Source organism: Pagrus pagrus (genome assembly GCF_965226575.1).
Source record: "Pagrus pagrus genome assembly, chromosome: 1".
Lineage (NCBI taxonomy): Eukaryota > Metazoa > Chordata > Actinopteri > Spariformes > Sparidae > Pagrus > Pagrus pagrus.
In genome coordinates, this window is record NC_140185.1 from 6,404,958 (window position 1) to 6,432,524 (window position 27,567).

General features: G+C 41.6%; 1 protein-coding gene across 4 annotated transcripts in view; it reads right to left on the reverse strand.

Annotated features, from left to right (window-relative positions):
* Window positions 1–256: 256 nt before the first annotated feature.
* minar1 (membrane integral NOTCH2 associated receptor 1) overlaps window positions 257–27,567 on the reverse strand; it is a 36,302-nt gene continuing 8,991 nt past the window's right edge. For all 4 annotated transcript variants that reach the window (XM_084351823.1, XM_084351821.1, XM_084351822.1 and 1 more), the window contains exons 4-5: window positions 12,700–12,963; window positions 257–1,051 (exon numbers count right to left, since the gene is read on the reverse strand). In XM_084351823.1, coding sequence (XP_084207949.1) covers window positions 854–1,051; window positions 12,700–12,963 — 462 coding nt within the window. In that variant the 3' untranslated portion in view covers window positions 257–853. The remainder of the gene's footprint in view (window positions 1,052–12,699; window positions 12,964–27,567) is intronic.

Consider the following 27,567-nt stretch of genomic DNA (forward strand, 5'->3'; position numbering starts at 1 on the left):
AAGTGGGCAGTTGGGCAACAAGTGTTTGTACTTTAAGGCATTTAAGGAGACTGCAGTAGTAAATGTGTGGACAAACCCAATCTGAGGGATGCTGTTCTGTTTAGTTTGTGCTAGTGAGGGATGTCGATATGCTGAGCTCTACAATCCTCCTAGCTGATCTCCACTAGTCTCAAAAAAATTAAAACCAGCGTTTCAGGAAGAGGAGCAGGTATGTGCTGTTGGCTGGTTAGAATTCAGACAGAGGAGGAGAGGGCAGCAACATTCAAGTGACTTCATTCATTTCCAAGTAGGCGAACAATATCAATACATTCAGTTTGGCTGTGCAGTCATACTGTGTCTGCAATCTATGTACAAGTACACTTCTATTTAAACTAAAGTACTTCAGTATATTTCTAATTAGAAAAATGTGTGTGCACAAATTTCCTTACTTAAAATGCTTGCTGTTATTGAAGAAAGATAATAAAATAAAGAGAAATTCTCACATTCAACCAGATAATTCATCAAAAATAACTTTGATCAAAATACACTGTACAGTAATTATACGAAAAATAAAAATATCATTCGCTGGCTACAATAACAAATCCAATTGAGTTCAGTGATCATCTGCTGCAGTTGTTGAAGTTGGACAATTAAACCAATGCACTTCAACTGTCCCGCACGGTTTATAGTAATACAATAAACTACAACTGTTAAACCAATAGATATACAGTATATATTATGCACTTGCTGAGTTCATTTCTATTGTACAGGAGCTGTCCTAATCATTTTATATTGGCAAGAAAGACCACCAGGAGTAAATACTGCATTAAAAACAAAAACCTCCAGCTGTCATAGTCACTCCATCCTGGTGCTCTCATGTTTTCATGGTGCAAATTGGAACAACGATGACCAGGATCACAGTGCAGGTCGCGGCTGCGATCAGCGCTCCGATCTTACACACCTTAGCCCTCCTGAACTCTGCTTCTTTCCTCTTGAGCAGTGAGTCATAGCCTGGTGTGTAGATGTCCTCCATCCAGTATTCCAGGTTGTTGGGGTTCAGAGTGTCCTGGGTCTGATGAAACAATCAAAGAAAAATAACTCAGTAAGAGGATACACAGCATGGGAAAAGACGCACAGTTTCGAGAACCTGACAGTTGCCTATGAAGAAATATGTTAACACATGCACGCCTTGATTCATGTTTTCAAAATCAAGAACTTGAGATCTATACCTACGTTCTGAACAAAAGGAACCAGGATCAAAACACAGACAAGGTTCTACACGGAACCAGGTGTTTCCTTTGCAGTTTAAATCTGACGTTTGTTTCTTGTATGACAAAATGCAAGAATAGATTTTTACAGTCACAGCATGATAGCTTGTGTAAACACTGACATTATTAGGCGGCCTTCTGAGTTGTGTATATACGGTTGTGTATTTTGCGGATGCGCAGTGTATGAAATGCGACTCTCCCCTTAGCACAGACCATGAATTCTCAAATACTGTAAAGAGACTGCAGAGAGAAGTAGGCCTCTGAAACAGGCCTGTAGTTCAGAGGCCAAATCCAGATTGTATCCAGATTGATTTTAGGAAGTCTGGACAGCAGAAAACCACAGAAAATGCAATTTTCTCAAATCAAATCTGAACCACATTTGGAGGTTGTTTGAAATGTGATTCAAATCAGAGTTCCACAGATGTGTCTCAGCCCTATACTATGCAGATAGGTTGGTTATGTCTGGACACGAAAATCTGATCTGGTCACTTGTAATTAACAATGTGGACAAAGTGTCTGATTGGCATGCAGTCTTTTATTTTCCTTTTTTTCATTATATTAAACAGTATTATGATGCGAAACTTCCCTTAACTTTCCATTGACATAGTATATTATAGTATAGTAAAGTGCACATTTCCACGGCACGAAACCGGTTGATATGAAACACTTCCTCCACAAAGGTTTCACATTAACAGCCTTCCAGCAGCCAAAAAATGACAAATCCTCTCCCATTTTGGGCAGGCTTTCTATTTGAAATATCAGCATGAATTATTAAGTATCACTGAGAAAACTTATAGGTTGGGCCAATTTTACCACGAGGTGTCACATAGAAAGCCATTGAGTATAGTGGAACCACAATCAGGACAACTGTGATACATTGTTTTTGTTTCTCACAACAAGCATTCATAAAAATAATCAATAAAATAAGACCTTGGTCTGCTGCAACTTGAGAAAAGATGGCAGTAGCTCCATTTCGAGTGTGCATGGGAACCTTAGCAATCAATATATTTTCCACAACACGTTTCTGAAAATGTTTCTTGATGAAATCAAAGGTTTTTGTCTACTAAAACATCTGAGTGTTAGTAACGTTGTGTAACGTTATACTGGGTACACAACCTGCACCAACTGCTTACTGATAGGATTTCTCTTGTGGACGTCAGTCTGAGTAGTACAGCAGCAGTGTGAGCACAACTCTCTCTCTCTCTCATAGGGAGCCACCCTGTCGCCCTGAGCTAATTGGCCATCCAAGGGCCCGTGCTAACGAGCACATGCTACTAGCTTTCTCCACCTACACCTGACTAATGCCTGTTCAGTCAGCTGGCAAAAATCTGAGCAGCTTAACACCACTAGAAAAAACACAATACAAACAAATCAAACAGTTTTTGCTGAAAGTGTGAACAGCAGACTGACATGACTTTGTTGTTCTGATGGAATTAGAGTAGTGAAAATATATATTATGCAGAATATGCTATGTTGGACGTTAAAGGTAATCTCAGCCTTCATTAACAATCTACCTTCTTTATTCGTGCCAGACTTTTTGTGATTGAGAGCAAACAAAAATCAAGGTGCAGACCAGTGTGAGCTTCAACGCAACTACGCCAGTTCGCACAACTCTTCCTTCATCAAGGTTGTGGCACCACACTGATGAAGGCAGGACAACTAAACGAGTTTGATGAAGTCGCTGAACCACGGCTTACTCGAGAAGAGTTGTGTGACATGTTTTAATTCTGACAGATTTACGAAGCTTCACAAGAGCTGCTGTAGCATAGAAAGCAGGTTATATTACCAAAATCATTCCTTCTACATAAATCTCAAAAACAACACACAGAATCACGAAGTGGCTGCACTGAATTATCTCAAAAACAACTAAAAATGCCAGATGCCTTGAAAGAAAAGACAATGATCCCAATATCTGGCCATTTCTTAGCACCAAACAAAGAGCAGATGGTGAATCCTGACTGTTAATGAGAGGAGCCAGCAGAGGGATGAGACGACTCAGTGTAACTGGCCATGATTGACCCCTAATGCAACCAAGGATAATAAATTCTGGATGATATTAGATCTTTCCTAATCTCATACCGTCTTCATGTGTTCAACCAACAACCATGCTCTCTGTGCACTCTGCATGCTACATTTCACTGCTCTGCATTCAAATTAATATACTATACGCACCGCCACCAGGGAGCTCTGTTTTGTTGTTGTGTTGATATGAAATGAGGAGAGGTATGAGGGACAACAGCAACCAACAAAGGTCCCCTGAAGGAACTGAGCCTGGAATTTGCAATTACACTGCCAGGAATCCTAACTCTCTGGACCCCTATGGTGACCAAGGAGGCTCTGACTGAGGTGTATAGTTTCGGTCACTAAAGCCATACCATCTCAGAGTCAATAAAGTGTAGCTAACATTTAATTCTTTGGGTGAGAGTGGAGAAACATTCTCTGGAGCCTGGATGTGATGAGAACACAGTTACTGCAGGAGTCTATACCCACAAAAAACTGACTCTGCAACAGAGAGATTGATTTTGTTTTTCCAATCTGCTCTGTAATAGCTTTGCTGAATACACTGCAGGAGAGACATTCTTCATTGTAAGGCCTCCAACTAACAGCATATTGATATTTTAACTGACTGTTGTATAGAAAAAAAGAGCAGTGGACAGAGGGACAAAACAAAAACATGCTCCTCATTAAAAAGATAGACTGTAAACTGGTAGATAAACTTACCAGACCGTGTGTTTCAGCGTTGCAGTGCATAACTCATTGAAGTAATTTTGTCAAAAGATAAGATGCACCCAAGAAAAGATAGATGATGGATGAATGACTCATTGCAAGTGTCCACATCTCTCAGGGTTTGTTCATACGCAGCGAGGCTAAGATGGAGTCTGACACAGACAAGCAGAATGATGAAGTGTGACCATTAAACTGGAGATATGTGTCGGTTGTTAATCTCAGTCTCATTTTTTTCTGTGTAAATTCATTTCGGGAGGTGGAGGGGTACATAAAGTGGGGGCACGTGATGTGCATTACAGCCCATATTGACACCACCCCCTTAGTGAGAGGCTCACAGTAAGCATTGCATGTCCTTCATACTGTATTATACATCCATCCATCAGCTGTACCCTGTTGCCCTTTAGAGCAGCGGTCTTCAATGTTTTCAGCCTGAGGACCTGTAAGCTGATAGAGAAACGGAGCAAGGACCCCCTACTACATGTGCTGTATCCACGAGTTTCCTGGGGAGGTCAATGGAGAGATGATTATAGGTAATACTTTCGGTGCTTGATAACCCACATACCGATAGTACTTTAGAAGCGTTCGCTAAGTGAGCAAAGCAATTATAATAGTGTTAGCAGTAGTCAGTTGATACAGGTGACAACCTAGAGATTCATGAGTGAATGCTATGCTGTACCAATCCCTCTAAGAAAGAGGATTAATGTACCGTTGCCGTGATAAACAGCAGTTTTGGTTTAGTGTCACATCCGGCAAAAAATAGAAGCCTAGTGTATCCGTCGTGGAAGGGTCCAGACTGCCGGAGCTGCAATGGAGAAGATACGCAATGCAGCTGCCATGGCGGATCGGAGACGGACTGAACACGGAGCTGGTGGAATTGAGGGGTCAGAGCGTGGCTTAAGTCACGTGAGTAATCTTTGGGGCGAAGAATAATGTGGATAAAATTCTGTCGCTTAGCAAACTGGGCCTAGAGCAACCTGAAGTAATGTATAATCTTTAGTTGGCTGACTAGTTTACGGCTAGAGACCGGAGCCACATAGTGATTTAGCGTATGGCTAGGTTAGCTTGCTCACATGAGGAATCAAGAGTGACTACCCTCAATTTTTTTTTTTTCAACAAATTACTCTTACTCTTATTTCAACATGAATTTCCAGGCACATTTAAAATTTCAACAAAAATTTAACTTTAAAAATATCATAAGTCGTTAATTTGGCAGCCCCCCTGCAGTAACTCTGAGGACCCCCAAGAGGTCGCAGACCCCCTGTTAAAGACCCAGGCCCCTCCCTGCTTACCCATTAAGAAGGAGTTGTATTTCAGCGTAAACTGTTTGGGTTTGGATTGGAGACACCAAATGATGGTTCATTTTATATACGACTGTACAACTGTGTGTTGCTGCCTCACTTCCTGATTTTCATTGACAATATAGGGCTATTTATACTCTGAAATACTTGCTGGCACAGCTTTATTTTGTCTACATTTGCTGTCCGGACCTGTTTCCTCCAGGTATTGTCCATTCTGTTCTTGATCCTCATTCATCACCAGTTTGTTGTCGACACAAGGGAAGCGGGACTTGGCAGGTTTCTACCACACAGAGGGTCTTTAGATGCTGATCTTGCATTGGGTCAGTGTACTGGGCTTGGTTGCTGAGCTGTTTTTACACTCAGTGGGGGGCATGTGGTCCAGTTTGTGAGAACATTGCCTGTGAGTCAGGGCTGGTTGATTTGGAGAAACGTGTTTCTACTGATGGTAGCACACTGACTCTTGAGAATTTGGATGAAACAGGTTCAATTTTGAAAAGAAAAAAGTTGAAGTATTAAAAAATCTTAAGTTACATGTTGATAGAGCAGGGTCTCAGCAATCAGGCAATTTTTCAGTGCAACCTCCTGAGTTTGTAATAAAATATGCTTTTTTTCTGTCAGACACCATAAAAAGCTAATTATTCCTATTTATTTAGGCTTACACAGATTCAGAGCTTATAATGTATCATGTCTATACCATAAGTACACATTCTATTAAATGATGAATATTCACATGTACTTCTTTAGAAACGCTTACGTCATGCAACTTTTATAATTACAAATAAGACACAATGCGCTCGACTCACTTATATAACTTAAATACAGGGTGCTGAATGCCTCTTAAAAATAAAGGACAGCACTCCCATTAAACTGTTTATTCAAAACAAGAGATCTCTTGTGTATGTGGAGTCTGTCCTCTCTCCAGGTCTTTGTAGGTCCATCAGGGCTCATTAGCACCTGGAGGTTGCTTGACATTTTTTTTTAATTAATTTATTTTTTTTTACATTTATTTTAAGAGGACAGTGCACATTAATGAACATGACTGTAAAAGTGCCAGTGTTAGATGTTGTGTTAGATGATGAGGCAAGATGTTAAAAGCCATTTAAATATACAAGGACACAAGGGACATAGAAACACTACTAAGACAAAAACAACAGATAGACAGTAATACACACAAAGAAACAAACAAACAAATCGAACAACAACAACAACAAAAAAAAAACAGAGAAACACAGCGAAGCCAAAGACATACAATATAATGAAGTGCTACAGTGCTCAAGTGTTGCAGTGCTCATAAGAGTTGTTGGGGTTTGAATCAGCTGTCAGAGGTGGGTAAATGGGATGAAGTGCAACAATGCAGAGACCGGAACACGATTTCTTGTTGGGAGTTGTGCTAAAATGAAATGAGAGGTAGTACATTTGTAAAGTGCTCCTTATGGTTTACCCATGTCACTGCGCATGTCCGTGGGCGGTCATGCGCAGTGGCATGGGGAGCTATGTGTGTTCAATTAGAAATGATTACAGGTCTGGTTGGACTTGAGCCAGTTTTTTAACTGCCTTTTGATAATAAGGAAAGTAGAGCAGTCTCTTATGGAGGCTGGCAGGCTGTTCCAGATTTTGCTGCCTCTGACTGATATAGCAGACTGTGAGAAGGAGGTGCGCCTAAATGGAATTGCACAGTCTCTTCTCATAGTAGCATAGTAACATCTACATTGTCTGGACAACAAAAGATTTGACAGAGCAAAACAAATTCCAATGCTACTCAGTCTGAAAGTCAACCTGTGAGCGCACGGACACTGATTTGTATGAGCAGAATTGGATTTGTGCACGAGGGAGGAGAGGATTGTGAGCATGAACAGATGATGTGAGCAGCAAGAGAAACTGTTTAACTACATCTGAGAGAGCAACAGGGATTCTCACACCTGTAATGATGAAAGCTGCTCACGCTTAATTACCTGAGCACAAACTCAAACTCAGAGCGTCACCACATCAGTTTGACCTGGAAGTGAGGTCATCCTGTTAGACCAGTCCTTCTACTTGAGTAGTTTATTGATTCATTTTTTATTATTGTGTCACGCACAAACAGTGTGCCCAGCCGAACGGCCTCACAAGACACCATTATCAGTAAAAAGAGACCAGAAACCAGAGCAGCAGCATATAGATGACATATAGCACCAAACAAATAAACCATCTTGACGTTTTTTCCAAGCTTTAGAAACAAAAGTAGCCAACTTATCTGTGTGCTCTCACAAGTATTTCTTCTAAATATTTTTGATTTGATAGGACAGCTTAAGACATGACAGGAAAGGGGATGAGTTAGAGGGGGGATGGCATGCAGCAAGGGGCCACAGGTTGGACTTGAACCCTGGACCGCTGCAGCAAGGGCACAGCCTCTGTACATGGGGCGCTAATCTACCAACTGAGCTACTGTGGTGACCGACAGTTAAGATGACACTCAACCACACAGACCAGACAGTATATAGTTAAGATGACACTCACGGGCGCTCATAATTTTGAGACCATAGTCTCAGAAATAATCCTGTGGGAAACACAGAACTGAGAAATGTATTACAGTCTCTTCCCCTCAGGGATCCTGAACTCCAATGACAGATTTGTCCACAACTTCAATCTTAAAGTGTTCAAAAAGTTCATTTTAAACTAAAACGCCAACTCCACCTGAACCCTTTGGAGCTCTTATGTGTCTGTTTCTGATATTTCCACACCAAGAACCAGTTTAATTAATTACATTACTGTATCACCAGATAAATGCGTTTCATTTAGTGAAATCACATCTGGAGACAGTAATAATAACATTCTCAGCTTACAGTTTGCAGTAGTACAGGTTTGGGTTGGGCTGCGTCTTCTCAGCGTCTACTCCAACCCTCGTGCCATAAAAATTGAAAGTGGAATTTAAAATGCAGTCTAGTTTTTTTTTAACGTAAATGTATTTTTTGACAAAAAAAGTTGCTGACAATGTAAGAATGATAGATTTGCCTCTTCAACCTACATATCGCAGCATAAAGATAATCCTGGTAATGATCCACAAAATTGTTGTTTCAAAATAACATTTTAACCTGAACAAACTTCATCACATATGTTGCTCATCACAGCCACACATCTGCCCGTGTTGCAATTAAGCTTGCAGAGCTCCAGGCAATACTTTGCCCAGACTCGTTAAAAGGATGACACTCAACAGTTGTTGCCCCCGGTTACCCAGTAATTTGGATGGAGACACACGAAAGAGGACAGGTCTTACAGTCCTGAGGGAGTTATTAGCAGAGAGACTTTTAATTGAGCTTAAATTTTTCATGGACCTGTGAACTGTTTTCAGACTGCAGATGGAACAGATACCTGCTGCCTTCAGATGGCTGTAAAGACCGCCAGCAGAGTAAAGGAACGGGCACGAGAACAGACTATTAGTAGACAACAGATGCTGGTAAGAAACTCATTAATTTCTCTTCCTTCTGGATGGCATTAATGTGTCATCACATATGAGCTGGTCTAGGATTGTAAAACCAATGTGGAGAATTGAACCTAACATGAATGAAGGGCTTTGTGTGATATCAGAGAGATTTATCTATCTGCGCCTTCACCAAATTACCTCACAGAAGTGTAAAAAATAACCCACACAACTGTGCTTCACTCAATGTTGGCAACAAGATTTCAGTGCGACTCATATCACCACTCCCTCTACAGTACCATGCCTCCCCTTCAACTAGTGCAGTCACCAAACTAGAGCTAGAGCCCTTAGTCTGGTTTAATGATGACATTAAGAGAGTGTGGGCAGATAGGAACCAAGCACCAGCACTTATGACGATGTATTATGTGGGCTGTGGTGCTTGTGAAACTTCATGGTGTTATTTATCTAAAATGAATACCAAGTTCTGTAGTAGATACTCATGTAGTATAGAATATAGATAATGCCCCATGGCTTAGGGCTGGGCAATATCTCAATTTTTTAAGACGTATCTATATTTTCAGACAAGATATACAGTCGTGGTGAAAAGTTTCCATCCACTTGTAAAGAACATCTTCTGTTCCAATGATTTCTACAGCTCTCATGTTTCTGTGATGGAATAAGTGGAACACAAACAACTTTGTCGCAAAAACATTCGTGAAGTTTGGTTCAATAATGAATTTATTATAGGCCTTCTGAAAATGTGACCATGATATACATGTTCTTGTCCACGACTGTAGTTATGGACAATTCTGTTTCCATCTATACAGGGTGATGTTGTGCTACGTGACCCATTTCTATTGTAAAGCCTCGCCAGTGTGTGTCTGTTCTCTCACACACTCCGCTCAGCTCCACCTCACCACTCACAAGTTGTCCTGCAACATTAATGGAGACACAGCGCCGCTAATCTACTTTGATCAGTCTGTTAATTAGTCAACAGTGTGATAGACCTATATGCACCTGCTCCGCTAAAAATCATGAAATCATTGCTAGCACACATGCAAAACAGCGCTGTCCCATGTATGTGTGAGAGAGAGTCACTTATTTGTGTGTGAGGTGAATCATAGCACATCATTATTCTACTTGGTAGTTGTAGTCTGCATATAGTCTACATGTAAGTAATATATCGTGTATTGTCATTCAGCCTGAAAATAAGGGGATATGCATTTTGGCCCATCATATTGCCCATTTTAACTTTTTCTGAAAGGCATTTGAGGGTCCCTCAATTTTTGGGCCTGCTGAAAAGCAGCTAGCCTGGATGTGATGTCACATCCAGGCTACCCCTTTTCCACCTTTTCCACCAAAATACCAACAACTCATTTTGTGCTGCTCCATTTGAAAGAGCCACTCAACTGTACACCATGTGCTCTGCCCTGGACACCAAAATACCACACGGACATGTAAAGCAGATTTCAAGGTCAGGAAAATACCAAACACTCAGACTGTTGCTTGCATTGATTGTTGCACTGACACATTGGGGCTCCATGGTGCTAGCTCTCTCTTGTTGTAGCACGGTTCACTGCTTCCCTGAGGACGAGTAGTTCTGTGTGATGGAGGAGAGTGTGTGTCTTTGTTTAATGGATTGGCATGGTGAAAAGAAGACTGGACCATGGCTGTTGTCTGTTGTAAAGAATGGTTGTTAAGGTGCTAATAAAAATCACAACAGATGCAGAAATGCTCTACTCTGTGTAGATTCTTACAGTTCAACACAGGGCTGACAGCAGCCACACAAATAACAATGTCTTTGAAGCCATTAAGGGGACATGTAAGGACATTTGAAGAAGCAGTCACAGGGCTTAGATGTATCTCAGCCACAGCCAGAGACCTGTCAGGAAGGGAATTGATTTCTGAGTAACTTGTGACCCTGAAGGCCATACAGTGACATCAATAATGTGCCTCTGTGCCTGTGTCAAAGCTTAAACGGCTCCCTACAGTCACAGGAATCCTCACAGACACACATGTAAGAGGAGAACCCTCGTATCTATGAAGCCCTGCAGGTCTCACTTGACAATCAATACGAGAGTCGGGTTTGCATTAGTGTGTGTGTGAGATGCAGTGGTAAATAAAATAAAATGGGCAACTCACAATTTCAACAACTATTAACTATTAACCCAGTTTTATTGTCAGCCTGAAATCCTTTTGAAGCTAATGAAATAGTCAAACCATGTTTTCCCTGTGCTGTTCATCATGGCTGTTCATTCTTCACCACACAGAGCCAGGTTCTAGTCCTCAGTGGAGGATTTCTAGAAACTGATGTCAAAGACAACTGGGCATGCCTTTTAGTTTTAAGGACTCAAATTAGAAAGCTGTGAAGTGTCTTCAATAGGTGATGAAGCACTATCAGGACTGAAAGAACACAGCCAGCTGACTGGTTCAGCTCACTCGTTGACCGACTGGTTCAGCTGACTCGTTGACTGACTCGTTCAGCTGACTCGTTGGCGGACTGGTTCAGCTGACCCATTGGCTGACTGGTTCAGCTGACTTGTTGAACGACTCGTTCAGCTGACTCGTTGGCTGACTGGTTCAGCTGACCCGTTGGCTGACTGGTTCAGCTGACTTGTTGAACGACTCGTTCAGCTGACTCGTTGGCTGACTGGTTCAGCTGACCCGTTGGCTGACTGGTTCAACTGACCGGTTCAGCTGACTGGTTCAGCTGACTTGTTGAACGACTCGTTCAGCTGACTCGTTGGCTGACTGGTTCAGCTGACCCGTTGGCTGACTGGTTCAACTGACTGGTTCAGCTGACCGGTTCAGCTGACTCATTGGCTGACTTGTTGGCTGGCTTGTTCAGCTGACTCGTTCAGCTGACTCGTTGGCTGGCTGGTTCAGCTGACCGATTGGCTGACTGGTTCAACTGACTGGTTCAGCTGACCGGTTCAGCTGACTTGTTGGCTGACTCAAGGTACTTCTCGATCATTAAAAGCACAGCTGGATTGGAGGACTGTGAGGCTGACTTTCTGCCGTAAGGCCAGATAAATTCACTAGTTGTTTCCTGGTCAGCAAATTTATGGAGTATGTAAAATTCACCAGCTGCATAATTTTACCAGTCAGCATTCAGAGACCTGCAATTTGCTAATGAATATTTGACATGGATTTTCTTCAGTAGACAAGGTAAGGTCACCAATTCGGATCACTGATTTAAAGCCTCCATTTTGCCTCATATCCAACACCAACCTCTCATTTCAAAGGTGATGTATTGCATTTTATTTTATACTGCCTTAATAAACCATCTTATATCTGTCCTAAATTTTAATGTTAGGCAGGTTTCATTTATAAGTCCTCAGGGATTTTTTCATCCCACCTATTCACTTTTAACTAAACAACTATATCTGGTTCAGTTGGCTACTGCAGCTGAGAACAATATTCAGCTTGCCTTCTATGCATATTTGAATGATCATCTGAAGGCTAGGCTTCATCAAGATGCCGCTGCAGATGGATGCCTTGGTGTCTCGGTCGGCACTGTTTTGTCTTGTTTTGTTTGGTAAATTGCATGTGATGTTTCAAGGTTTAAAGTTCAAGGTTCATCTGATGGAATGGAGGTTGTAGTCCCTTTATGCTACGCAAGAAAAACTATTATTTATGATGAATTGAGGAGTCTCACAGCTAAGGGAGTGAAGCTGCTCTGTAGTCTCGTGGTATGGCAGCAGATACTTCTGTATCTTATGTATCCACTTGTAAAGAACATGTATATCATGGCAGTCTTCAGTTCCATTGATTTCTACAGCTCTCATTCTGTGATGGAAAGAGTGGAACACAAACTAATTTGTCATAAAAACATTCATGAAGTTTTCTTCCATAATGAATTTATCATAGGTCTTCTGAAAATGTGACCAAATCGTTTTCATGTTGTTTACAAGTGGATGTATACTTCTGACCACAACTGTAAATGGTGTTTAAGTACCTACAAAGTTAAAGGGCAGCTATGCCTAGTTCACTCCCCTACAGCCCTCCTGTGATTGTGATAGTTCAGTACCTGCAGGTCCAGGGCTGTGAGCTGCTTCCCCTTCTCTCCTGAGTTGCGTTTATACTCCTCGATGGTCCAGGATGGCTGGCCGCGCTTGCCGTCTGACAGGCTGGTGAGTCTCAGGTCGGTGTACAGAGGGCTGCCTTTCACATGAGCCTTAACGGTGGGGGTGAAGGGGTGTGGTGAGAAAACCTGTTCGACCAGGTAGGACTCCTTTGGCGGTTTGGGTGGGCGGTGGACCTGGGGGAGCTCGTATTGGCGCTCTCTCTCTGCCTAGAAATGGAGAGGATTAGAGAACAGAAAAGTCATCAGGGAAGTGTCTAGTGCACCTTTTCAACTATGTGAGCTGTGGCTACAGAAAAACTATTCTTTTTTTTAGGGTTTGTTTTAGGACAACAAGGGAATTACTCATTTCACATTAACCAGGGCCTCTGTCTGAGACTTTAAATACTTTACAACTCTCAGCCAGTAGAACAGGTAATCTGTAAGACAAGCAGCACAGGATGTCTTACAGAGCAGAGAGGTTTATTTTTACATTTTTAATATCTTCAGACTGCTGATGTCAACGCCTGGGGGGAGACAGTAAAATGCTAGTGTACATTTTTATGAGGCAGATGGAGGCAGTCTACTATCCAAACCTGGTCTGCTCTGATGAACAGATGAAGCATGTACTGACATAACCATCATTTAAAAGTCTTCCTTACTGATATCATTAATGTGAAAGATAATGCATGAATGGCTTTTAAAGAAAAAAGTCATTAAAGTAAAAGAGGTGCAAACTTCGACATGAAGTGGGTCAATCAGAGCTCATGGGATAAGGCTGCTTATAAAATCAAAGGGATAGTTTTACAATTCAAATCCATACAGTGGCTATCATTTATTGTTGAATGAATCTGATGCCTATACATTTGTGCTGTGTCGACTTATATATGGGGTATGTATACAATAAAACTCAGTCAATTCAATTTGTTCTTGCTTTAAAAAATCAATTCTAATTATTTTAATCTATAGCATAGAAAGAGAGACGTCTACTCCTAAAAAGACTGAGTCATGTATGTGTGTCAGTTAAACTCACCGGGGGATTGGCATTTCAAAGTTTTCTCTTATTGGCTGTTAACTTCAGCGCCACTGTCAGGCTGAGTGCGTATTTCTAATGAAGCGTATGCACATCATTTTCAGTTATTGGGCCAACTGTCATGTCTCTAGCTTGTTCCATCTCATTGAAAATTGAGCGACAGCAGAAGACAACGGATTATAACAAACCGGCATGAACTCGATAGGGTTCTTCCCTTAGGGATTTGAATCCTAATAAAAAATAAAACATTCCTGCAGGCATAGTATTGATTGCATTGATCCTACAACATGTACAAGCAGCTGCCATTAATACCAAACATAGTGACAATATCTGCCTCCAGGGTCAGTGAAAGTGGTATAAATGTGTGTCTGTGTGTGTGTGTTTGTCTTTATTAAGCTGCTAATGTGGCTATCGGGTTATTAGCATGTTAACTGGATGGCTGTGCAGTGGAGTTTTTAAAGAAACTGTAGTGTGATACAGTAGTTTGCCACAGCAGAATTCATTCGTTCATTACTCACAAACAGTCATGTCAGCAGTTTTTTTTGTCAGATGTACGGTGTGTTCTATCCTATTGTGCACTCTTTTTGGAACACACTGCACTGTGATTCTGCACTTAAATAAAAATGATTTATTGAAAACATGAATACCATCCTCAGCTCATCATTGAACATTCGGTCCAACGTATCTTTCTGTCTGGGCATCGGGCATGTAAGGGCATGCCTTACCAGCTGCAGGAGCACAATATTTATTGCACATGATAATATAAAGTCACTGTTGTCTGAAATGTGCTTTTTTACTGAATTGCACTTCAGACTCTCACTATCATGATATCATTTGAAACTCATTAATATCACTTCTTCATAGGCAATGACCTTGTGCTTCTTTACCGGAGCTCTCTGCATCATGAACCCCGCTGAGCCACAGCAGTGGACTTACTGAATTAATGATAACATGTCCTTATTCAAGCTAAAAAAATGGCACTGGTCTGGCTTTCTAATTAGCCTTAGGGTGTTTATGCATCTAGCTGTTTTAAGCGGGCATCCTGACTCCTAGATCAGTTTCTTCCAGTCTACTTCCAGTCAAGCCAAGTAAATCTTGTCTTGTGACATCTGGTCTGGACTACTTTGAATGCAGTCAGGAACAAACTATATGCCCAAGCAAAGTAGAACCTCAATCTGGCTTTGAATTTTAAAGATTTCAAGAAGTCTGAACTGCTCTGCTCAGAATAGAGCAGGAATGATAGTACATGTTATGTTGGAATGGGTGTCTGATTCAAATATCTTGCACCCTGACTGAGTCTTAACATGCACTTTCAGCTGCTTAATGACAGACCTCAGAGTGCAGTTTGTTGCTCTACAAGTGTAAGGGTCAGTCATTAAATGTGAGATGCTGGTTGCTAATACACTAATAAGGATTTTGTGCAGCTTCAGATTCGCTTGGTTCTGTCACAGAGTAAAAAAATCCATGGCAGCAAACATGGAGGGTTTCATTTTGGTCTATATTTAAGTGTTGAGTTTTTTTTTATTTCAACCAATCTAAGATGCAAATGCAGGAGATAAGGAGTGAATCCTCTGATTAAAAACAAAGAGAATATGCCAGACTGTGGTTTTGAAAGTGCCCTAAATAGCAGGCTCATCTTGGAGTTACAGCTGGTGTGCTTGTTGATGCCACAGTCCATTGGCAGAGGAGCCGACTGTGGCAGCTGAGTCTGTTATCTAAGCTTTTTCCTTCTTTTACCATCTTCTCCCACCCTGACAAAGCTACAGAGTGGAGACTGAAAAGGCGATGCAAACCATTACAGAAAACATTAAAGTTATGCGCCAGTAATGAGTTAACATGCCTACAGTATCACAGGAAAGAACATGCTTCACCATTCTGTTAAATATTACAAGGTTACAAGGCAAATGTATCATCACTTTTTAAAACCCAAGGGTTTAAAAAACAAAGACTATGTTTGAGTCCTTTCTGCTACATCCATTTTGGAAAATGGAGTGTTGACCACTATCGTCTGGTGGTATGGCAGTAGATACTTCTGTACCTGTTGTCAGGTGGCAGCAAGGTGAACAGACTGACAACAGAGACGATTCATAGATGTCAAGTGATTGAGGTGCATTTCAAACAAGCTGCGCTGACGGCTGCTGCATGAGAAAGACTTGGGCTCCAGGAAATCGCAATGGCAATGGAGACAGCAGATCCACAAGCTGCAAAAATGGAGAAATTAACAGTCAACGCAGTGGAGAAAAAACCTGCAAGAGGGAGAGACAAAATGGTAAGACCTAGATTCTCTACCACATCACCACGTGATGGGCACAGCGCTCATGAGTCCTTCACAGCCACACCGGTAAAGGAAGTGTTACGGGTGCGTCGTTTGTTGTTCCTCAGGCTGCATGATGCCAGACACTGATGTTCGCACATGAGGGACATCAATGAATTGTCAAAACAAAACAAAGACTGAGAACAAAAGTTGACAATTGCTCTCTCCTTCTCCTTCCTGACTGATTCTTCTCTAGTTTTGTGTTCTGCTAGTGTCCTTGTCACTACTTGAGGCGGTAACTGCAGCCCAATCAGGTTGCACAAGGTAGTCCAGCTCCTCCAGGATGGAACATCCTATGTGCGGTTGCAAGAAGCTTTGCTGTGTCTACCAGCACAGTCTCAAGAGCATGGAGGAGATACCAGGAGACCGGCCGTTACATGAGGAGAGCTGGACAGGGCTGTAGAAGGGCATCAACCCAGCAGTAGGACCGCTATCTGCTCCTTTGTGTGAGGAGGAACCTGAGGAGCACTGCCAGAGCCCTACAAAATGACCTCCAGCAGGCTACTGGTGTGCATGTTTCTGACCAAACTGTCAGAAACAGACTCCATGAGGGTGGCATGAGGGCCCGACATCCTCTAGTAGGACCTGTGCTCCCAGCCCAGCACCGTGCAGCTCGATTGACATTCGCGAGAGAACACCAGAATTGGCAGGTCCACCATTGGTGCCCTATTCTCTTCACAGATGAGAGCAGGTTCACACTGAGCACATGTGGCAGGCATGAAAGAGTATGGAGACGCCATGGTGAATGTTATGCTGCCTGTAACATCATCCAGCATGACCGGTTTGACGGTGGGCCAGTGATGGTCTGTGGACACGTATCCTTGGAGGGTTGCACAGACCTCCATGCCATAGCCAACAGTACCCTGACTGCTGTGAGGTGCCGGGATGAAATCCTCAGAGGGATTGTCAGACCTTACGCTGGTGCAGTGGGCCCTGGGTTCCTCCTGGTGCAGGACAATGCCCAGCCTCATGTGGCAAGAGTGTGTAGGCAGTTCCTGGATGACGAAGGCATTGATGCCATGGACATGGTACTCCAACTTAAATGGTTAAAACTGGCTTTAAATATCTGTCCAACGTAGTGGACACTGTTAGTGGAAGGGTTAACACAACAGATATAGGCTTGGCTTTCATGCTGGTAGTGTGGTGTGTAGTTATACATTATTGAGAACTACTTAATTTTTCCACTCATGAGATTGTCTATAAAAAGAGCAGATTGAGTACATAAAAACAGATTGGCTATGAAAAACCTTTGTACTCACCTCCAGTCTCCTAGTCAAGATCTCATGGGTGTTTTGACACTGACTTGACTTAGCTCAGCTATCCATCTCTTTTCTCGACTGAGTCCTGTTGTCTTTTACGATTAATGTTTTGCTCTTTTTGCTGGCTGCTCTCCTATCAGCGTGGCGAGTAAATTCTTTTAGTACCACAGTGTCAAGTATCAGGTAATGCTCTCCATGGGGAGGGTCTAATTAAAACTAATGAGCTGTGTGGGCTGTTCCTCTAGCAGTCATCTCAGCTATTGATATCATGAACCTCATCACAGTTTAACTGTAAAAACACAGGTGATCCATCAGCCTTAACACATTACCACCTGCTGACACTAATCTGAAGATGAACACAGCTCGAGTCAGCTTAGAATAAGGAAATGTGTCCTACAGCATCTGAGTATCTCATTTCACAAAGTGTGCATAAGAATAAGAAGCCTGAATGTGAATGTGACTGAAAAACAGGCAGCAGGAGACATGTTATTTAGCACAGTCCTATTATATCCAGATCGTGATTTAAAACCACATCTGGCATGGTTAGTGATTTTACAAGGAATGTTAGCGGCATTCATCTATCAACATTAAATATTCCTTATGTAACATGTCATATTTTTCTGATCTGAGTTTTCAAAGATAATATAGTCACCAATGTTTAGGTTGGTTATTCATAATACACCTACTGGTAGATCAACACGCCCCGCTCAATTCAGAGATTTCATTACTGCTGTGGAATTATTAGCTGTTGACAGCAGTTTTACAGCAAATAAAAAAGGTGTGTCTTCATTTCAGACATGTAAACATTAGACTTTCATAATTTGCTTGTAACATTACAAAATAAATTCTGATTATACAGCAAGCAATCTCATATTAGATTAGATTACTCAACTAGATATTCAGAATGTGCTCAAATCAACATGACAGCAAACTTTGTACATACAGTAATTAGAAAATATTGTTCTGCCTTTTCCACAGCAACAATGTAACTGCAAGAGCTGGAGCAAAAGCTAATGTACTGTATACAGTCGTGGTGAAAAGTTTCCATCCACTTGTAAAGAACATGTATATCACAGCAGTCTTCAGTCCCAATGATTTCTACAGCTCTCATGTTTCTGTGATGGAATGAGTGCAACACAAACTACTTTGTCACAAAAACATTCAAAAAGTTTGGTTCAATAATGAATTCATTATAGGTTTTCTGAAAATGTGACCAAATCTATACATACAGTAATTCTAATATTTGGTTATTTTGGCTATTTTCACCTCAGTTAGGTGCTTTTGATAGGCACCCACAAGCTTCTGGTCGTCCTCTGGCTGAATGTTAAACCACTCCTCTTGACAGAATCAGTGAAGTTCAACTACGTTTGTTGGCCTCCTGACAAAGACTTGTTTCTTTAGCACAGTCCACATGTTGTCGATGGGCTTCAAGTCAGGACTTTGGGAAGGCCATTCCAAAACCTCAATTCTAGCCTGATTGATCCATTCCTTTACAACTTTTGATGTGTGTTTGGATCATTGTTCTGTTGGAACATCCAATTGCACCCAAGATCCAATCTTCTGGCTGCTGATTTTAGGTTTTCCTGCAGAATTTGGAGATAATTCTCCTTCTTCATTTTTCCATTTACTTTCTTTAGAGCAGCAGATCTACTGACAGTAAAACAGCCCCACAGCATAATACTATCAGCACCATGCTTGACAGTAGGTTTGGTGTCCTTGAAGTTAAAGGCCTCACCTTCTCTCCTCCAAACAAATCGCTGCTCATTGTGACCAAACAACTCAGTTTTGTTTCCTCCAGAAGGTTTTTTCTTTGTCCATGTGATCAGCAGCAAACTTCAGTCCAGCTTTAAGGTGTCTCGTCTGGATCAAGAGCTTCTTTCTTCCACAGCAGCCTCTCAGCTCATGTTGATGTAAAACACACTTGACTGTGGACACTGACACCTGTCTTCCAGCAGCTTCTAATTCATTGCAGACTTGCTTTTTGGTGGTTTTTGGTTGACTCTTAACCATCCTGACCAGTTTTCTCTCAGCAGCAGGTGATAGTTTGTGTTTTCTGATCCTGGCAGTGACACAACTGTGCCATACACTTTATACTTACAAACAGGTGTTTGCACAGTTGATCTTGGCACCTGTAACTGCTTTGAAATGGCTCCAAGTGACCCTAACTTGTCCAAATCAATAATGTGTTCTTTCAGATCAATGCTGAGCTCCTTAGACTTTCCCATTATAGTGTTTGTGTCTGAGTCTAATGGGTGTATCAAACAAGCCCTATTAAAATGGGCCCAGAAAAGTCACCAGCTGTTATCAATGAGAATCACTCAGAAGTAATTAAGAGGCCGTGCTACAAAGAACATTTGATTCACACAACTTTCTATAATCACCAAAATTGATTGTTCAAGATTTGGTCACATTTTCAGAAGTGGAAGTCTTGTTTTAAAAAGGCAAAACACCAACAAATTGGGCAGCTTATTTTGTTTGTAAAAACATGTCATGAATTTTGGAAATGCTTACATCTATCTTTTTTTCAATACATTTTCACTTTTGATCTTTACAAACACTATGGAGTTTTTGGAAATGTTTGAATATTTTGCATCCTCCGTCAGCTGCTGGGCAGTCAGTACTAGCTTTAGAAAATACATGTGTAGTTCACAGACATGGTAGCAAAATCTTTCAAGGGAACATTTTTTCACCAGACAGTTTAATATCAAAAAAAAAATTGAGCTAGTGAAGCATTGCATGCATTTTGCATTGAATATTCAGTCTGTAAATTCCCACAATCTTTAGAAAACATTTACATTAGCATAAGTTGGCTGGCTGATTAAATTTAGACTAGAAATCCTCCCCTTTCTTATGTCGTTACTAAGGGACGGCCTGCTTGCTGGAATAGCATATATGTTTTATTACATACTTATTTAGTCAGTTTTTCATAAAAATAATCATTTATTAAGTTACTGGAAAACCAGGCTTAGATTAGAGACAGGCCTATATTTCTAATTCTCCCCATTCCCACAGTTATGCAAACTCAAGATCTCCTCCATGTTTACCTGTTTTCTTTAAAGATTTAGTATAATGGCCACAATTCCATCAGTACAGAAGAAGTCATGTTAGGTGTTCCACTTTGCCCTTTTCCCTGAACAATGTTAAGCTAACATGAATGATGTTCATGTCCTCCAGAATTTCCACACTTGTGCCTTGTCGCCATTTTTCTCAGCTGTAATAATATTTTAGCTAAATATGCATAATTTATGCAGTAAAACAGTAATGTAACAATATGGAGACTTTTGAGCACTGTTTTGTCTGTTGTTTTAGTTTTTTTAACTTGGTCTTTAGCACATTTGGACTAGGTTTTGACTCAATCTCAAAATTGTTTGGACTTGGACTTATCTTGAGCTTGGCTGAAGTGGTTTTACCGAAAACCAAGTGTATCAACTAAAACCGCCATAAGGTATTAAGGTTATTTTGATACAACCCAGGAAACAAAGTGTACTAACCATGTTACCTTAAATGTGTTACCTTAAAAGAAAAGCATATTAATAATAGAATAATCTAGAGGGGCATGAAAGGTACCTATAAAAAGATTATCCTGAACAACCAGGACATGAGCCATCATTAGGAATAAAGTGCCCTTAGATCTGTAGGCATTGACGTATATGTCAGACAGAGACCTGCCTGAGCTTCAAAGATGGCTCAACTCCAAAGCTGACCTTTACCAGCTCAGTGTTATATCATTAAACTGAACCACAGGTTGAAGACAGGTGTAAATAGCAAAGCTCCATCATTCTGTGTATTCAGGACCTGGATATATCACTTATCTACCATCAGTCTGTGTAAGTATTGACTTTAAACTGAAAAGCCTTCCCTATGTCACAGTCACAATACCTAATTGGGAGTTGATACACATCATTGTCAGCAGCCTACAGACACTTCAGCAAAACAACTAATGTGTCATAGCAGAGCTTGGAGACATGCATTAATTGAATGTATTTGAAAAACCAACTGGTTACCTTGTGATTTATAATGTTTAAAGGATAGTTCGTAGAGTGTGTTTAGTGTAGGAATGATTAAGGTTGTGGCAATTGGTTTGAATAGAAGAGATGAGAAGGCAAGATCTCTCTTAGGAGATGGATTTGAGATGCAATAGTTCTTTTCATCTCACTACTGCCAACAATCATTAATTACTACGGATGTAACGATACACCGAATTTTGCAACATCGTGATAAAAAAATAGTGCGATAGTGTCGTGGGACTGTGACGATATCTGCCAACTTATCACGTGGCTATTTTGCTCGTAAGTTCATGGATCTAACAATAGTAATCAGTATGAATACATTCTCCTCCTTCTCCTTATCATTATATTGTTGTATTTAAACAGCAGAGGGTGCAGTCATACTGCTGAAGAAGACAGACTCGTTCTCATAAGCCCTGCCCTACTCCGCCTCTGATTGGTTGGCTTGGTTGGTTTTGTTCTCAATGCTTGACTCAAACTGTTAACGCACACAGAAGCTCTGGTAATGTCTGTTTTCGGCTGTGTTTCAGTTGTAGTAATACTCCCACCTCTTCACTCGTTCTCCAGAGCCGCTTTTTGCTGCAAGACTCTAGGCTTGTTAGGTGGAGCAAGCAGGCTGGCTGTCCACAGGGTGGGCTGCTGTGCCACTGCTCTGCCACCCGTCCAGTCTGCTTCACTTAATGAGCCCACTGTCATTGTAGCTGCAACAGCCAGGCAACGTATTTACCTGTGGGGAAACTACAGCTCACAATCCGCTGCATCAAAATGTTTTTTGACGAACCAACCGCGAGAAAAACACAACATAATTAACACCTGAGAACCGCTGAACACACAGATAGGAAATAATGATGTGTTAGGTACGCTGACAGAGATTTTCGAGGCCCTGGTCATCTGCTGGACAACAACAGGGGGAGAGACTGCTGGGACGTGCGGCTGAGTGCCTGTTTTCAGCTGTCTTCCCGTTTCACACCCCCCTGGGTGCCCTGGTAGTCCCGCTGTACAACCAGAAAGAGGGAGGGATTGCTACTGGCTGCAGTATTGTTTTGTAACTGTACCCAGTCCATTGGCTACTTTTTACATATGCTTAGCTCATGGCCATCTACGTTTATTATACTTTAGAAGGAAAGCAGAAGGACCTCAAGTAAAAACAAATTGTATACAAATAATACATGCTGTACACATCACATGTATTAATAAGGACATTGTTCAAGTCTTTTTTATATGTATATATATAAATAAAAACCCAAACATGAGTTTTTGGTATCGTTACATCCCTATCAATTACACAAGCAGTAGGGACCAACACATAGTGACAGAGTACTGTATATGAACATTTTCATGGGACATGACATTACGTACATTATACATAAGCTCAGTAGGAGGCCTTAATCAAAGGTGATCTCTTCTGCATCTATTTCAATGAATTGAACATACTTTTAGTATTGCCTATCCAAAGCCTGACATATTGTATTACTCTGTGTCATTGTTGTCCAAAAACTATTAAAACACACCAATGAGCCACACCATTGCATGTACTATTTGTGTTTGAGTAAATAGTCACAGACAGAATGTACATTATACTCCGGGGGCATGCTTCCCCAGAAGAAAACTGTGCACATTTTAAAGTTAAATGCATCAATCTGGTGCACTTTAAGAGAAAAAACAAGAGGCTATCCCAAAAATGACATGACTATAAATGTGAAATGATGGAAAATATAAAATATAGAAGATAATATAACACTAAGCTTCAGCTCTCCTGCCTGGTGATTAGTCCAGTCCTCACAATTTACTCTACTACACAGCTCTGGCTATACAATGTTAGCACAAGCCTATAAGCTGTAGTAAATAGTCAATATCAATCTCTTGCTTTTAATCTTGTAGCCTATTAGTCCTGACCTGTAACTAAACCTTGACTGAGAGACCAGATAATCTGTGGGTATGTCCCATTTAACCTAAATTGCATCCCCATTTCCCTCACTTGTGTCTTCTTCTTGTATCTTAGTCCCTCCCACCGAGGAATCGTGGAGAGATGCATCGAAACCACAGGAGGACAGAAGAGCTGCAGACCACAGCTGGATCAGCTATCAGTCGGCTTTAACAGCTGTAGGGACGTCAGATGAATTTATACCCAATCCACAGATTTTCCGTGGTGTCCATGGATATAGGCCTACCTGTGATCCATCACTACTGTGAACTTGATTCACAGATGGCTTAAAATAAAGATCAGATTTCTTCTGCAGTTAGTACTCTGCATTATTTCAGCTGCTGTCTGTGTCCTACATTATAACCAATCCTGTCCTTTTATACCTGTTTAAATAACTTTGAAGCGGACGACAAACAGTTTTGTTGGATGATCACTTTATTTTCTCAAAGGCTGATCTCTGGAGAAACTCTAACATCTGGATCTGCATCTGCTTTGCTGTCTGGTTTTGTGGTGTGAGCTCAGTTCCTGTTTCATTCTCACAGTTTTATCTCTCATTGGACATGTCTGGATGTGATGCTCCGGCTGTTATCCTGAATATTAGTTTTTTTTTCATCCAAACGAAGCTTCTGTAAACACATTAAACTTCTTCTGGATTTTTTTTGTGAACCCAAAACCTTAAAGTTCAAACTGTGCCTGTGATTTTCTGTCTGTTACCTGTTGCACACGAAGAACAAGCTGCATCTGTATTTATACTGTGTACTGTGTATTCATACTGTGTACTGTGTATTCATACTGTGTACTGAGTCTGCTCGGAGCACAGCAAGGAGGGACAAACAGCCACGGAGACACAATACTCTTTCTATCACTCAGTGGGCAGTGAACGAACTCGGGCTGGACTCACCTTTGGCTGATCCTTGATGGAAACACAGCTTATTGTACGCTCACACGGCGGCAAAGCTAACACTTAGCTCCACAGAGTGGAAAGGCTGGAATCAGCTCATGATGAGCACAAAGAAAAGCAGGCAAGCACAAAGTTTTACAGTGTAAAACTAGCAGCAGATAGGACTCGGCGGTCCACAAACGCAAATAAGGTAGCCTACAAGCATACAATACACGCCAATATCTGGCGTCTGCCCAGACACTAAATAAGTCCTTAATCCAGCTCGCTTCCTCAGCGTGGATAAAAGGCATTGGCCGTCTACAGCTGCAGCTTGTGGGCTGACAGTGGCTGTTCTCGGCGTTGTAGTGGAGGTAACAGCAGAGTCGTTGTGGGCAAAGAAATCAGGGCAAAGCGGGCCGCTCTCTGAGGGGACGTCCTCACAACTGCAGGGATGAGAGAGGCTGGGTTGCACAGCTCTCCTCTGGATCCGGAACATCTTTGGTAAACACAAGGCAGTTTTGGCTAACCCAGCGAGGTTAAAGACTGTGGCCTAGGCCGAGGCCCAGGTAAAATCCAAATGTTTTGTTGCTCCCTTTGAGTAACGGCTGCGCAGACGAAAGCTGTTGATTCCAGCAACACCATACAATTGGACTGCCGTGAAACTGGCGTGCAGCTGTTTAAGGTTTCTCCGTGCATCCGGCTGTTGCGTGGAACTGACAGTGCGTTCAGGTGCGCTCTCAGACAATGGGAGAAGGGAGTTTTCAAACCTGGGGGGACTGTGGCAACTAGGCGCCACCTACTGGATACTAGGGTTGGTGCACTTTCCTTTGTTTACCAGGCTTTGTTAGTGCAAGGAGGCCCCATGTTGGGCTTTGGTCTACATGCAGGCCGCTCTTTTATTAGAACCATGTGGTTAGGTCTCAACAGCAGGTTCCCCAGGGTGCCGTGGCTTGTGTAGATACTAATCTACATGCCGGTCTGCTAACTCACTCCACAGTCCTGTTCATCCGAGAGCAGGAGGAACCATCCTTGGTAAATAGAGCGCTAATCTTATTAATTCTCCCCACTCATAGCATTTCATACTGAATTAATAATGTTTATCATGCATTTCTGAATATGTGGCATGTATTAATTCATGGGTTTGATATTTGATATCATTTTAAAGCTGAGAAAGCCAAACACTCAGGGCCCCCCCTGTGTGGGTCAAGTGGTGGGCACCTCAGCTGCATGCTGTCAACAACGGCGTGCATAGTGCACTAGAGGCCTGCTGCACCCTTCTGTCCTGACTCCACAGAGTAAGGAATTAAGAAACTAAAGACTCTCTGCACAACTTTCCAAAGTGTGCATGAAACAGAAAGACAGAGAGAGAGAGAGAGATATGCAGGACCCCACGCCATGCAACGCCTCCTCATCAGACATAACGTCTCCTCCTTCCCCCGCAGCCTCATCAGGCATAACAAACTTTTCAAGTGTAGGCTAGGATAAGAAAACACTAAGTCCAAACTTAGATTTTCCTGGTTTCTTTTTGGTTACTCTCAGTGCTCTCAGTCTTAACAATGCAGACAGTCTGTTCAGTTGGTTCGGTCACTGAACGCTTTCCGATTTTGCTAACACTTTACTTAAATTACAAATAACTATGTGAGTGAGGGTGAGGGGAATAAAACAGAGGGCTGAAAACAGGAGTGTAGAGAAAACGTTAGGGTTAGGGTTAGGTAATGATTTAGTTGATGATGTTATGATACCTAAAAGTCCTTTATTGTCACAAACACATTAGGCAGCACTTTGGCCAGTGAATGCAACCGGCTGTAATCTGTAAATAAAACTCAGGTTATGAGATGCTATGCAGGATTTGTCAATTACTCTTTAAAAACAACCCAACTCAACTGAACTGAGAGAGCAGTCATGGTCCAGCAGGCAAGACGGTCAGTACGTTTCCATGCACACTTAAGTCGAGCTACGGTCACAGCTCGATTAGGCCATTTAATTGGACTGCTGCCATTGTCCCAGTCTACAAGCAACAGGACAGAATTGATTTATTCACTGAAGTATGTCCGACTTCACCACGGTAGGTGGCCAGATACACCGTTTCAGCTAGTTACTACTGGACCTTCATCCGGTTGACCTATTAAGTCACATACCAAACAAGTTAAGAAGTGATGAATGAATAGGGGGGAAAGCATTATTGAGAACAAAGCAGTATATCAGCTAAATAAAATGTTTTCTGTGAGATGCACCGATCAACAGCGATGACTAGCAACTGGCCACAAATGCAAATGCAATGCAACATGGAGGCTTGAGTGTCTGAACCAGAGCAGCCAATTTTTCACTGCAGTGCATCACACAGACTCCTTACATTTTTATCTTTCACAATAAGAGTCCTGGATACCAGTATACACTGCGCAAATACTTATCAGGGGGAAGTTACATTCACTCAGACCATTTCACTAACAGGCCACTGTGTAAAATAGCTTACAACATGTTGGATAAAGTAGGATATACTGCAATTCATTTTTAGTTGGATGTTATTTGTACAAAAAGCTCTATCCAGTTACAGAGCACTTAATTTTGAAACCTGTTTGAGAGGGTGAGAGGAGGTCTTGTAACCTGGTGCAGTTTTTGAGAAAATGTAAGAGTCAGGCCTACTTAATAGTCAACGTTTTATTAAAAAATTACAAATGTTTGTGTATGTTGCCGATTAAAGTTCGTTGAAAGAAAATCGGACGTAAAATAGAATAGGCCCACAAAGAAGGATGTAAAAACCTTAACGTAGACATAAAAGACTTAAACTTAAAAACTATAAATACATATCTAAATAAAAATCTAATTCCTCTCGTCACCTGAGGATACGGAGGGTAGGGATATACACCGCTGTGCAGGTGGTAGCAGTGCAATGACTGATTATGTAGTGTCCATGGCAGTATTTTCTGCCATGGACCTAATACAAGAACTTCATCAGTACAAAAAAGAGTGAATCAACAGTTTCTCTATGGGATACTCTTCATTGATGAATGTCAAATGAATCTACAAAAAATGTAAGGTTAAGTGATACAGAAGCAGAGGCAAATTAAGTCATAGATAACACAGCCGGGCCACTTTAATGACATGACAGTGACATGGTATACAGCTGCTAAAGAGATGTGCTGACACTGCAAAAGGCCGCATAAAGACAGCTCAGGGTCAGGCCCCATTTCAATTAACACCCGCTCCATTTAGCTCCCTGCAGAAAGGTCACAGAGAATGACTAGTGTGTTTAACACCTGCTGAGACATTCTGACATTTCAACATGGTGTGTTAAAAGCCTCCAGTCAGCAGGGCTGTGTGGGGGGCAGAACAATAAAGCTGAAAATGTACCTAAAGCCAGAATTACTTCCTCACGGTTCTATGCCTCCATCAACCAGTCAAGTTGCAGTTTACATCT